The sequence below is a fragment of the Corvus kubaryi genome, unplaced genomic scaffold (assembly GCF_017639235.1).
Source record: "Corvus kubaryi isolate FWS band 111438036 unplaced genomic scaffold, C.kubaryi_AGA036_p1.0 71, whole genome shotgun sequence".
In the NCBI taxonomy this organism is placed as follows: Eukaryota; Metazoa; Chordata; class Aves; order Passeriformes; family Corvidae; genus Corvus; species Corvus kubaryi.
The window spans coordinates 6171167-6185997 of NW_024582059.1; the positions used below are offsets into that span (position 1 = coordinate 6171167).

The 14831-nt window shown below is 40.2% G+C and overlaps 1 protein-coding gene across 3 annotated transcripts in view; it reads right to left on the reverse strand.

Moving 5' to 3' along the window:
• Positions 1–14831, reverse strand: part of GATB (glutamyl-tRNA amidotransferase subunit B) — a 42953-nt gene that overhangs the window by 13218 nt on the left and 14904 nt on the right. For all 3 annotated transcript variants that reach the window (XM_042050030.1, XM_042050031.1, XM_042050029.1), the window contains exons 3-9: positions 12968–13081; positions 9724–9922; positions 8625–8747; positions 5663–5776; positions 4553–4637; positions 4148–4192; positions 2041–2230 (exon numbers count right to left, since the gene is read on the reverse strand). In XM_042050030.1, the coding sequence (XP_041905964.1) occupies positions 2041–2230; positions 4148–4192; positions 4553–4637; positions 5663–5776; positions 8625–8747; positions 9724–9922; positions 12968–13081 (870 nt within the window). The remainder of the gene's footprint in view (positions 1–2040; positions 2231–4147; positions 4193–4552; positions 4638–5662; positions 5777–8624; positions 8748–9723; positions 9923–12967; positions 13082–14831) is intronic.

Below are 14831 nucleotides of genomic sequence, written 5' to 3' on the forward strand. Positions count from 1 at the left end.
CCCAAACTTCTGGTTGGAGCTCATTAATTGTCTTACACATTGCAAAAACGACTAAAAGCAGAAAGGGGAAAAGCAAAGGCAATAAAGGATTTCAGAGAACAGCTGAAAGAAAGGGCAGTTGATGAGGCAAATATATAGGGCTAGTTGGCAGAGATGACAGAAGCCACCCATACCAGCAACTTGATATGCACAAAAGGTGGGCTGATGCCAAGTGAAAGGAGTGGGTGCCCTGGGTGTGGCTGCCATGGAGTTCATGTTCTAAAGAGGGTGCTGTGTTTTGGATTTGTGACCACAGCAACACTGACAACACACAGGTGTTTTGGCTACTGCTGAGCAGCACTTTCTTTCTCTGCTCTGTTCCCCATAGCAAATAGGCCAAGGATGGGCACAAAGCTTGGTGGGGACACAGTCCAACAGAAAACCCAAACTGGTTATATTCCACACCCTGCTCAACAAGGAAAACTGAGGGAAGGGGATTTTGGGGGATGTAGTCAGTGTCATTGGCTGCAGACTGCCAGCACATCAGTCTACTTGTGGGAGTGGTGAGTGACTGTATTTGCATCATTTTTAGGTTTTCCCCTACTCCATTCCTTCACTGAAGTGTTTCTCTCAAACTGCGAGTCTTACTTGCTTTTCCTAATCTCTTCCCTGTACTGCTGACATGGAAAATGAGCAAGCAGTTGTGATACTCAGCAGCTGGCAGGGCCAACCCACCACAGAGAGGGAGAAGTAGAAAAATTCAGAGAAAAATTATGCAGGACCTATCTACCCTTTCTACTCCTATGTTTATTTTAATATGTGAGAAATATGTTAATGTGAAAAAATGCATGCATGAACAGGAATACTGGCTGCAAAACATGATTTTGCAGCTTATGCAATGAAATAGAAAGGTAAGAACTGCTAACACCTCTCAATACTATGACTGCAGTCTTATGACTTTGATGAGACTTATGACTCACCTACCCACCAAACAATCTGCAACTCACTAAAAAGGCACAGCAGCACAAAAGCAGTTTTCCTAATAGCTTTCCTCAGAACACAGAATCGCCTTCTTCCTGTAGAATCAGCCTCTGTACAAGTGTATTAAATTACAGAGATACAAAGAAGGGATATGAGGTAGTTATGTGCACTACTTTCCCTTCATTTATAGTCAAGGGACAGGATCTCCTCCAGAGGACAATTTAAAGTACTTACAGTTCTGCTCTGAATCTCACTCTGAAAAAATCCTTTGCCTTCTGTCTCCACTAATGACAGTGGTAACCAAAGCAGGACATTCTCCTAGATTTGCTGGGTATGTGAAATGTCTAATCTAGGGTGAGTACACTGACTCCCTCCCCAGAGTCACCACTGGCAAAGAGAGATGAGAGTTTGCACTTAAGAAGCTCAAAGTCCTCTAGAATAATTTTGGGAGTTACAAGATTTTGCTCTCACTTCCTTATTTATAACTGTATTTGCCACATCTTTTCCCTTCTCATCTCCTCTTCTGAACCCACCCCTGGTAAACTGCACTGTGAGGTCAAAGTTGATACTATGCAACCATGTGGTATAATTCCCTAAGAGTAAAGGAGGGGAGGGGGGGTTGCTTCCAATAATGTGGAAGGTAGGTCAGGGAGCACACGAAGCTGAAATATTTAGACTTTGGATTTTGATTCGTGTTCATTAAATATGGTCAATGTGCCCAGCCTTGCAGCAGGCCCAAAGCTGAAGAGCAGGCACTTGCAGCCAAGGGTCTGTATCCAGAAGCTGTACATCTGTTGCAGTCAGTCACGTGCATCAATGTGTAGACAGACAAGATCGATATTAAATAGCAGTCATTTGACTGCACTTTGCATGAGAAACGCTTCCTGGCGCACTGAGGTCGTTTTTCCCCACCATTCTGTGTGTATGGCTCCATGGCATGAAGTATGCATTGGACACACTTCCAAATAAGAATATTCATAAGGACTGACAGCTGGTTAATACGACAGTTGTAAATCTTTTCAAGAACCATGCAACTTTGAAGCTTCTAGGCTTATTCTAGCACTTGATCAATAGACCTACCAATAAGGTGAAGCTGTGTTCAGGAAGAATCCCATACTGTTCAACAAGCTTTTCTCTCTTCACACTGGGGAGGTCAGGAAGTCTCTCATGAATCCAATCAATATTTATCACTTGCTGATGGTTCATATTAGCTGGCAAAGATTTTGCATCGTACAGAATCAATGGGGGAAGGTTTGGCTCTGGCATGAACCTAGCAAAAACAAAGAAAAATTCCTTTATAATTATTTTCCCTCAGAAACTAAACAACAAGGAATAAAATTGATACCACAATTTTATACTTCCTGAAAGTTTTATCACCCTTTCAACTAAACAAAATATTAAAAATTAATGACTTGGTGTATCACTGGTAAGTGGAAAGAGACCAGGCCCCAAACTGTTGCAAAGTCTCCATTTTTTTTCTTCAGGTATTTTCCACGAATTGTCAAAGAGTTCATAATACAAAAGGGACAATTCAAACACTTCTGCACCAAAAAGAATAATAAAAAGTCCCAATAGCACCAGTAATAAAAGACATGGAAACAGCCCACTCTTTTTGGCATCAAGCATGAATTACAGACCTGGACAAAAATGGGCCTGCGCTGGCAGGGAAGAACTCGGATTGACAGCCAGCTGCCAGGAGTGATCTGGGCAGGTTGTAACCTTTTCCAGACAAACTTCAAAAATCTTGATGAAATCTCATGCTGTGCTAAAAGCAAAGTTACTGTGCTCAGCAGGGTGCCATCACAGAACAAAAGGCTCCCTTAAAGAGAAGGCCAATTCAAACTACTCAAATAACTGCGATTGAAGCAGAAACTTCACTCTTACATGATCAAATGAGGGGTTCAAAACCACCAGAAAAAAGGGCTTGGGGCTATAATGATTTCTATTTAAAATCTGCCTAAACATAGATTTTAAGTTTAATGTATAATGTGCAGCATTAAGTTACACAAAACCCTAAAAAACATAGTTTACAGTTCAATACTGTTCATAATCTTAGTACTAGTAATAATCTTTATGGTCTTTATTTGAAATATCTTAGACTCATCAGTTCTGTCTAGTTTTCATGAATTTTCGTTTGCATTTTTTCAAATTAGTCTTTTTAAATAAGCCTCATGCTTGCCCCTACCATAACAAGGAATTCACAAAATGATCAGTGCTGCATTTCTACAAAAACATAATCTAAAAAGCAGATTTAAATTAAAAGTTTGTGGGATGCTTTCAAAATTGTTGCTTTGCTGTAGCAAGATCAGTGCTAGAATATAAAATCTAACAGGAACACAGAGCTGACAAAACTAAGAGGCTCTGAAAGTTCTCCTGCAGAATTACAGTTCTCCCACTGGAAAGTGAACTCTGGGAGTAACAGGAAGCTCTCTCTGGGATGCAAAGCTAGGGAACTACTAGGAGGATCAGCTCGAAGATGGCTCTGAGCAGCTGTGCTGCTGCCTTGCAGTGTTGCCTCAGAACTTGTTCCCAGCAGCATTGCTTTCCAACAGGACTCATGCCTTGTCCCCTCAGCCCCACAGCTAAATCCTTCCTGGGTGACTTTATGGTTCAGTGGCTGTCATCTCACTCTTAGGGAAGGCAAAGTACTTAGCAAGGTAACACCTTCATTAGGTCTACAAAGAACTTCAAAGTAGAAACCAGCCCATGAATGCTGACACCTTTCAACAGCAGTTAGGATTTTCAAACAGTGTTTGTGACCTGTGATCAGAGAATCCAAGCATGGAGGAGCAGGGCCTGCTAGCTGAAAACCATTTCCCTTTGTATTTACTTAAAGCAGGAGCAATGTTGAACTCAGAATATTCTGATGTTTTATGTCAGGCATTCTTAAGAATGCACTTATACTGGCCATAGAGTAAACCTTCAACTTTCCCACTTTGAGCTGAAGTATTCCCAGCCTAGTCTCTGGGAAAGCTCCAGGGGTTTTACCAGAAATGAGACACAAATCCAGATCTGAACTGCTCAGACTAGCACTGATTTTGTAGGTCTCTGCGCCTTCCAGTGGAAGGTAAACTTCCAACACATACTCACTGCACTGACTAACTTTACATCCTTATTACACTGGCTACACTTCAGAAATTGAATAAATCCTCAGTTCGTGAAATGTTAAGTCTATTAAAAAAAATACCGATAATCCTGTTTTCCTTCTTTGTCTCTCATTGGTACTGTGCACCTAAAATAAAAACAAAACAAGATGTGAAAAGAGGTACACCACAGAATTAGTTTTATGGCAAAAACACAAACCAAAACCTCTGCCTCATGAAGATTAGGAGAGCCTCTTAAAACCACTTCAAAGAATAAGGGCATGTAAGAGGGCAGTCATTTTCACACAGACACTGCTTGATGCAGCACACAATCTGCTGTGAAAAAGCCTCAGCCTTAAATTACTCCCTATGAGGAGACTATACTTGTGAACATTAGCTCTAGAAGACACAAGTTGAGCAGTACTGTATTACATCTCCTGATCATGTCACTAGGTATATGTGGGCACTCTAAAGTGGCTATTCTGTGTTTCTCCAAAATAAAAACTCACCCAAGCTTGGAATCAAAGGCTCTTGTTTCATTCAAAATTGTCCCTCCATTTTCAAGTTCTTCAATTTGCCTCTGTATTTCATAGTCTGACAGTAATAAAAGAAAAAAGAGTAAGCTTGTTAGACTACACTATTAGCTTTAGTGCACTCCACTATTTCATTTTTCACTGCTATGCAATAATGCAATACTTTGTTGTTTTAACCTTAATGAAATCACCAGCAGTAGTTATGGGCAGAATTATCAGTCACTGTCTCTCTCTCCAGCACTGTTTCTTTCTTTGTGTGTTTTCCTCATCTTCTTTCATTTCCTTTAAATGGAAACCATTTTCTCCCAGGGACTGCAGTCAAGTCATACGTTCCTGGTGACCTTGCAGTCACCCAGTTCAGTTTTCTTTTGGAGATGTAGCAATCAGCTTTTTTTGCTCATACCCAAGCTGCATCTGAACTTCACACACATCATGTACCATACTCAGTGGAAAGCAATCATCTCCACTGGAGGACACAAAGCCATCGCTACCATATTTCAGTACATGCTAGGGACCAAATCACCTGCTTCATTCTTCTTGTAGGCAGAGATTTTCCTGCAAAAAACCTGCAGACTAACATGCCTGCTCTTCCCAGAGTATCCCATACTAAGATTTATTCTGTCAGGGAGCAGCAAGAGCTGCTCCATAAAGAGGGATAAGCCAGGAGTGAAGGGTGACCAGAGCCCAGGCCATGCCCTCATGGTCTGATGCAGTCCCACCAGTCTGGACAGCGTGAGCAGGGGCAAGTGCTACTAAGAGAGTCCATTCAGGGAGCCCAGGGAGAAGCAGCAGGAGCTAGGTCCTGAGACAGGACTGGGAACAAGACTACAGAACAGGTCCAAGGTCCTTCAGGAGAGAGGACTGAAAACTGGCACACCTGTGACACAGCCACTCAGGCAAGGTCTGAAGGCCCCAGCCTGAGCCTAAATGGAACTCCTGTATCCATAGGCAAGGCACATGAAAGAGACACCCAGGCAAAGCTAGTCAGGGCATTTAAGGCCAATTACTGCACTCAGAAGCCTGACATATTTTATCTCAGACCACATAAAATATCTACAATATTGTAATGAAACAACCGCCATTTACCTACTGCTTTTGCCAGAAATCGTATGCTATTGATATTCTTCACTTCAGTCCTCACTCCATAGGGTTCTCCAGGGTGATGTACAGAAACATTGGCATCCACTCTCAGCTGACCCTCTGGAAAAGGAAATTTTATTAACAGAACAGTCTGCCCTGAACAGTAGAGTTAAAAACCGTGGCATGCATTAATAAACTGCATGTTATGTGCAGAGCATTAGTAGCAGATTTCTCTATGTTCAGAAAGGAGTAATGACCACTTCATCATAGCTTTCTGTTTGTCATTCCATCTCAAGCCACTGCCTTGTATCATTCAAAATAGTTTTAAATCATTGCTCGTAATTCCTCTCAGAAAACTGCATGATGCAGTGCAGCACAGATCCTCTAAGCCATACAGTAAAAAGAGCTTCTGATTCACAGCTCTTAAATAAAGGGCAGAATTAGACAAGCAAAGTGGTGGATTGTGAGCCTCCATTCCTCTCAAAGCAGCACAAAAATACCTTTTGGAATTACAATTTGATGGATATATACTACCCTAGCATGGAACACAAGAACTTAAGGTTATGTTGAACAGATTTACTAAGGTGTTCTTGGAAATTTACAGCTCAAGGACAAATGTGAGAAGCAGTGGATTTTTTTGTAATTTTCTTCTTCTCCTTCAGGAAATTGCAATCTTACCCCCCGAAATGTCCCTGGCTGCCAAAAACAGTACAAAGTTTTATATAAAAGCATCATGCACCCTCAGCCCAAAATGGACCAATGTCCTTAAACATTTTTAATGACTCAACCACAAGGAAATCATAATTGTATCTTTCTAAGTATTGTCCCTCTAAAGACATCTCTTCTGAGAAGAAAAGGCTTGCCACAGTTATCAACTGCTGGGAATACACAAACAGGAGAGGCTGTATTACATCCTGGAATGTTAAGAAACATTATTGTCCCCATATTACACAGTGAACATCTGTAGCCTTTCCCTGTGGGTTTTTTTTTTAAATTCATTTTTAAATTTCAAATACAGATAAAAAGAAACAAATGCCTACTGATTGGATACAACAGCATTATAAATGAGAGTGCAAAATGGCTCACAGTTAACACTGTGAAGATGCTACAGCTTCAGAAGCCATTCCGGTCAATAGATTTAAATTGACCGGCAAGGCCTTGGTACAATTTGTAAAAGCAGGCTGGATGACAGCACACTAATTTCCTCTGCCTTCACAGAGCCCTGCCAGACATGCAAATGAGACAAAGATGCTGGAATGACCCAACATCTCTTTCAAGGGAAGTGTTTTGCATGTGCTCCCTCTTTGGGGTGAAACTTGTACTTGTTCCAAAGGAGGAATAGTCTTGTCCTGCTCTTGCTTCATTTGAGATGTGACCTGTTTCTACTTGGATGTAGGTGTCAGTGTGACCAGACAATGAACTTAATCAGGCATAAGCAAAAGGAGACGCAGGCTGAAAATGTTCTTAAAAAAACAAAACAAAACACTTTTTTTCTTTAAGACCAGATTATTTTTCTTTCACTTTACAATGAAATCATCTTTTCATTTGTTTGTTGGTAATGAAATAACACCTGATAAAATTGGGCACTTGTCTTCACAGTACATGCAAAAGCCCCTAAAACCTTCACATAGAAAGAAAAAAAAAATCTAAATACTGTTATAGCTAACTATCCTGGAAGAAACATATTTCCAATACTGGGATTCTCCTATAAAGTCAGAAATCTCCCTGCGATAAAAGGTATCATAAAGCAATTCCAATGGCAATCTCAGGACCAAATTCAGTAGTTAAATACTGTATATATTGTACATATGTATGCCCACAAAGGCCCTTGAAGAAGCATCCAAACTGGCTGCTTAATACTGACAACTGTGCCTTATTTGATATGTGGGACATTTGTGTGAGAAAAGATTCAGAGAAATAGATAATGTCTAGCTATTATTATTTCCCACTACATTAAATTATATTGCATCAGTAGCCAACATTTATTGGATCCCATTTATTGTGCAATGCATGGACCACTCTGACTCAGTTTTTCAGGAGACATCCACTTGTATAATGGACTGAATTTGTTGCCAGACAGTGAGGCCAACTGTCACAGGCAAAAATATAGCTTACACTATGAACACTAATAAGCAGCTGCTAATTGTGGGTATGTGTGGAGAGGATGAATGCCTGAAATCACTTTTAAATTCTTAGGCAGATGTCTGCTACGTGCTACCTGTAACCGTGGGCTGGTTGTAAATTTTGGTAACATTAAGACTGAGGAAAATGGCATGACCTGAATCTTCCAATTAATGAGACAGAATCACCTGCCTGAATGCAGGCTATGCTTCTGCACATCACCTATTATGAAAATTGGGGCCTTAAAATTACAGAAAGAAGAGCTGGTGCCAGAAGCAACGTTTCCTACAAAAGGAAGTGGTCTCAGACAGATAGGCAATCTTGGCTAAAGTTAACCCCACCACCCATTTCTGTACATGCTGTTGTTTACTCCGTCTCATCCATGACACTGGCACAAGTTTACTGCCTACATCAATTTTATGACTAGCTGAGACCTGACACTTAGAAGATGATCCTTGCTCACACTACTTTGTCCCTTTGTCCTTCCCATACTCTACAATTAAACCTTACTACAGATCTTCTGTGCTGCAGTGCTGTGGCAAGCAAGATGGAGAGAGACTGGGAGAAGCACCACAAGAGCCCTGGGAACATTTCTTCCTGCCTAGCTTTACCCCGTAAAATTACTCTGTGAGGAAACAGAACATCTAGCATGGCAAAGCTCTGCAGACAAAGGCAGGCCTATAGGCATGGCAGACACTAGGACAGACTCTGAGGATTGTAAAAACAACAGCTAGAAAAAGCTATACATTATAAGCAACTGCTGAGCAAAATAACCAGAAGCTGCAAAACCCCTGCAAATGTAGAGAATTACTGGTGACAAGGGAACATGCCTTTCTCCCCTCAGTACCTGCCATGACTGCCTGGCTGCTCCCAAGTGTTTGCAGAATGAGCTGAAGCTCTCTGACTGCTGCAGCTGCTTCCTCCCCACAGCACATATCAGGCTCCATGACAACCTCCATGAGACCGACTCCTATCAGGGGAAGAGACAGGAAATTTCAACAACAGCTTTTGATCTTGGCATATGAGAGTGCAACTGGCTAAACACATGAAAGAACCTGGGCTTTTTTAAAGAAAATACTAAAAATACATAAACCCCCATGTATTATTTAGTAACTGTCACAATGGGCCTAGCTGCGGACTGCTAAAAAACTTTTCCTTCTATTTTTTTAAAGAAACAGACAAACTGCAGACAGCCCTCCACCCTTTGATGACATGCAGATCATAAGGACCCATTCCTCTGAGAACTCTAATTTAAAGCCAATCGGGTTCCACATAAATTTATTTATTTTAAACTAATTTTGGAGCAGGCAGAACTGTAAACAGATGTAGTCTAGTTTTTAGCTTCAGGACCTAACTTTCAAGGAAGCAGAGCAGCCACAGCCCTCAGCTTCAATAGACACCAGAGTGCTTTGCCCCAGTTAGGCTAGGCCAGTTAGGTTGCTGCCCATGTTGTGTGCTCCTTTGGACCACTCCACTTACAATTTCCAAGTTAAAAGAGAAAATCTACATTTCTTCAAAGCTAATAATTAAAAGAAATGTCTGACTCACGCACCAACAAATTCCAACAGCTGCTCTTTCTATACACAAAGTTGATTCACTAGGTCTGTTATATTTTACTTTTTTTAACAACACATACAGTGCAGAGCTTAAATAGCTGAGTGGCTCTATGTGACTGACACAGTTTTGAGCAAACTTGAGCCAAGAGATTTCTAACTTGCTACTGCCAATTGCCATCAACCAACAGCAAATGGGAAAGTTTACTGGCCATTGAAAAAATCAAGTATTCATCTGTCTCAAGCGTAGCAGTCATTTTTACGAATTATTTTTTCAAGGAGAGAGACATAAAGCTGTTCTTATTTTTTGTCTGTCTCCTGTCACCCATTTACCTTTAAAGACTCATCTTACCCCAAAAGGAGGAGAAAAATAGGAAAATAATCCAAGCCTACCAGCCCTATTCAAGTCCACAAGAGTCTGGCTCCTTGTGTCATCATGGAGACTTTTTCCACTGTCTTGCTCCAACTGAATTTGTTTGATCCTCACAGTTTTGGTGACCATCTGGCTCATCTTGTTGTCTATGCAGAGACTGTATGACAGACTTCCATTCACTGCAATAGGAACTCTTTGCTGAGTGATTTGATAGCCAGCCTGTCAACAAAATTAGCTTTATACTCAAATGAAACATTCACTTTTCAGACAGCAGACCAAGTGCAAGTATTATTGACTAAGAACAAAACTGAAAATGCAACATCTTTTATAGTGACCTATATAAGAGGAGAGAATACAAGGACATGTAAATTCAAAAGTTATTTTGGTCAGATGAAGAGGAGGCAAGCTAGAAGATGAGCCTAGAATTCAAGATAACAGTAAGAAGCTGGAAGTCTGGAAAAAATACAAGGACTCCTCAATACAGACAAATATATGATACCCTACTAATGCTGAAGTTATCAATAATCAACTGCACAATCTCTTGCCAAGGATGACAAACTTCTCTGATACTGCCCTGGTGCAGGATATGGACTGGAGGAGGTTCTTCCATGCCTGTGGTTCCACGATGATGTTAGATCTTGTTTGAAGCCAGTTACTGTACTTCCATTCCCAAGCTGGGGATATCCCTCATCCTCCCAACAGGCTGAATATCCCTCTCTGTCTGTTCCAAACTATACTCATTAGAGGGGAGGAGAGGGAAGGGGTGCAGGTGTGGAAATCAAAAAAATGAGAAAACTCCATTTCATTAATGTAGCAATTTAAAAGACAAGACACTGCAACCCCACGTAAGGCACACAGCTGATAAATGCCACCTCATGCCTGGGACTCCACTCAAAGGGAAACTGCTGGCCAAAAAAGTGGCTGCCAGTAACAAGGTATTGGAATAATTGCAATGATGTAAAAATACAGAAGCAAATCAATGACAGCTGAGGTGGGGTCCCCTTTGTTTCCCCCTTCTTCACCTGCCTATGGCACTAGTGGTGAAAATTAAAAAAAAATCTGCCAGATGCAAATGATTTGGGAGGAGTATCTGCATATTTTGCAGGGATGACGAGCTTACTCTGAAATGCAGAGATGGTGAATCCCAGGGCACTGGAGTGGAGAACAACAGTCTGGCCCTGTCAACACCCCAATTTATAGATGCAGTGAAGTGCATGACCTTCTAGACATAATCACTGTAAGAAAAATAAAATAACTGACTCTCTGCAGCCTATGCTAATAACACAGCTCTTCTCATCTCCTAAAACTTAGCATTAAAATGATTTTTTTAAAGCCTGAAATATTGAGTGACAATAAATAATATGAATCCCATTTCCCATCCAAGGCCCCATTTTCAAGAGTAACAATAATCCCATTGTCAAATGACCCTAAGAGCTGGATTTATCTGTTCTATTCAGCTCATTAGCCTAAACTCTGCATCTTATTACAGGGTTCCTCACTAGACTGTTCACTATGAAACGCAGGTCAGGCAGTTTATTGTCAGTGTTTAAACTGCAGAAGTCAGTAAAAAGCCAGAATTACATGTTTCAAGCTAATAAAACGTGTCAGCATTTCCCTGACCAAATTTCCATGCTCATGTGACCAGAGGATCCTGTAACTCATGTCTGCAGAGTCCCACAGTTTCTTCCACCTCAACTGTTCTCTCAGACACACAGATGTGGATTCTTTCCCATGACAACATTCATCCATATAGCTGCTATGCAGCAGACTGATAGCAGCAGACATCACAAGAATATGAGAGTGATTTCAATTTAGTTAAGTAAGCACTAAAGGTAATTTGCAAACAAGTCTGTGATGTTTTTGATGTTTCTTCAAGAAAAGGAATTTCGAAAATCATGTTTATTTCCTGCTATTTCACCTTTTTCCCTTCAGGTCTTGAAATGGGCTTTAAGATAGTTCTACAAGTTTAAGAAAAAGTACTGACAATTCAAACTCCTAAGTTTGTTTTTCACATTCCCAGCAGGTCACTACAGAGCTCCCAATAAAAGGGCCTCTTAATGGCTTACAAATATTTGCAAAGTTATCCCCAGAAACCAAATCAAAATTATAGCAACTTCACAGAAGAGCCACAAGTTCCCAACCTAGAAGAAAATAAACCAGAAATCTCTTCTGAGATCCAGGTCTCCATTGGACAACTATAATATAATTCTAAGGTGGGAGCAATTGTATTTGAAAATGTTTTGTGTAACTTCAAAATACTTTCAATGTCTGAACAAGAGTGGGAAAGAAAGTGATTTGGTTAATAATACAGCACCTCTACAGATTCATCTGGGATCTGAGAGGTCTCCCACTCTGCTTCTCTGGATGTCTGAGACTCCTCACCCACAGAGAGGATAAGCTAACATGCCTGATCTTTCCCAGATAAAATAAACCCACATACTTTTATTGTAATGTCATCAGATCTTCACCCCCAAAACCACAGAAACCAAAAATAGCTTCCTCCCTTTGACAGATTAGTGTTAAAGTGAAACATTCAGTACAAATAAGCTGATGCAAAAATAAGTTAAAAATTAGAAGCATTTAATGTCATTGGAAAGAAAAAGAGGCTCAAACACTGCTGCATCCTGTTGCAAGGACAGAAGTCATGTTCTTAAATTATTTCAGTATTTCAACATCCATATCAAGTGCAGCAAAATGCATTTGACTTCCAGTGGCACCTTCTACCCAATATGAAATCCACCGACAAACCATACTGCAAAGACTCGATTTCTCAGTTGTTTTGGTTTTTTCATTTATTAGAACTATGACTGAGAAAGTTTTGAAGGGAAATTAAATATTTTTAGGTCCCTAAGCACAAAGAAGCCACTACTGTGTTTATTCCACTGGAACCTGTGTTTGTTATACATTCACTTTAAATGAAGGACTATTACCAGACTGCTTTTACCCTAACAGACGATTGGTACAAAACACCAGGCACGGACAACTTAAGGGACAAAGCAGCTCCAGCTCCCAATTCAATTACATTAGGCTACTGGAACTGTGCAGCTAAGCAAGGAGTCAGCAATCAGAGCAATCATATTCAATCAGCAAGCACCAGGGTACAGCTGCCTATTCCATCAGGGCACAGTGCAGCATCCTGTTGGGGTGAGCAGAGCACTGACTGAAAACAGAAAAAGCATCTCTTCACTCCTCCCCTGCTGCCATCCGTACTCCAGACTTGTCCTTCCTACAGCCCAGGAGGGACCAGCCATACTGCATACTTACAGGCAGATCTGCATAGAAGTAGTGTTTTCTGTCAAACAAGGACTTCTTGTTTATGCTGCAGTTGAGTGCCAGGCCTGTCATCACTGCTGCTTCTACACATCTCCTGTTGAGAACCTAAGGAAACATGACACATGGTTTTGCTCAGATACTCAGTATGTTACAAATGTGTCTCCCACACACTGCCTTATAAGGAGCATATATTCAATTTCTCTTGTCTTCAGTCACCATTAGATCTCTTTCTTTGCGTGGGTAGCTCTTATTCATCATTAAAGTTGTGGTAGCTATAAATCTGCAAAGCTTTAAGATGAAAAAACAAGCTATTCAGTCATTTTGTCATACCACATATGGAGGTGTGCACTGTTCTGGCTTGCTACTTTTGCAAAAATTCAGTGCTTTTGAATCTTTGAGGGTACAAGAGACAAATCACAGCACATGATAACTGACTTGTAACCAGCTGTCAGCTCATACTGGGAATTTGAAGCACAGGGGATTTGCATTAGGGACTGCAGTGCTGTTACAGTAGAACACTTCAGAACACCTGTAACCACAGAGCCACAGTGAATTTAGGAGTGTCTACACATACCACAGATTTTAATACTTTGCTTAACCAGGATGAAATGATGCACACTTACATCTTTGCTAAAACAGAACCCAAAAGACAGCAACTGATCCCATGGCTACAAGTATACACGTTTCCAGTACCCAAGAAACCCATGTGATTAAGGTTTTTGCAGAATGCCATGTGGTCTGAAGACCCAGAAAGGCCTTCACAAAGAAATAAAGGAGTTAAATGCAATTCTTCACCATGGACCCATCACTCTCCACACTACACCCTTCCATCTCCCCAGAAGGGTCAGGATCCAGAGGAGAAAGAAAATTTCACTCCAAAAAGTCCTGACAAATGATGGTTTTTTTCAGATGTGCTCTCATTAATTTAACAGTTCGTTTAACTAACATCAAATGGATGAAACTGAAAAGGAAAAAAGACTGAATTTGTCTTAGTACAATTCTGACATGCTCACACTTACAGCATTTTGAAACAGGAACAGAACTTTATCCATCTTGTTCTGCACTGTACAGCTGCCAAGAAGTCTATTTCCAGAAGGACCATTAAAGGAGCACATTATGTAAAAGAATGTACATGACTTCATCTGCATTGACCAGAACATAAAAGGCTTAAATAATGTTTTCTTCCATGTTTCTGACACTATTTACTTTTTATATTCTCCAGCCTGATTTCTGAAAACATATTAAGCAGCTGTACATTTCCCATCATCCCACATCTTCAGCCAGAAAACGAATATTTTACTCATTTAGTTTTTAAAAATCAAAATAGTAAGAGAGGATATGGGCAACTCTTCATGTAACCAAAACTTAAAAATTGCTTATACAGAAAAGAAATTAAATATTTAAGACATTTAACAAGGGAACTTTCAGATCTTTAGTGTAGCTATATATGGCTAACTAGAACACATCATCTGTTCAGGCATATTTTACTTATTAAAAAATTTAAGAGATACATAAAGCAAATTCTAGACAAAAAAAAAGGAAGAACAATCTCCCTTTGAAATACTGATTCACAGAAAAACTAATACAATTAGTCCTGACTCTAATCTAAAGAAAATTGGTAACTACAAAATATTAATTTATTTTAGTAGCATAACTGCAATTCATTATATAGTAGATGCTTCTGTTTTCAATAATTAAATGCCTCCAGACAGTACAGACACTTTTTTTTTTACTGTTTAAGGAATTCTGTAACAGTGCTAGTCAAACTGTTCAATGTTTAAAATATCATCCTATTTCTAAATATGCAGGCAAATTTCCTCCTACTAAAGCCTTATGGCATAATCCTGTTCAGCTT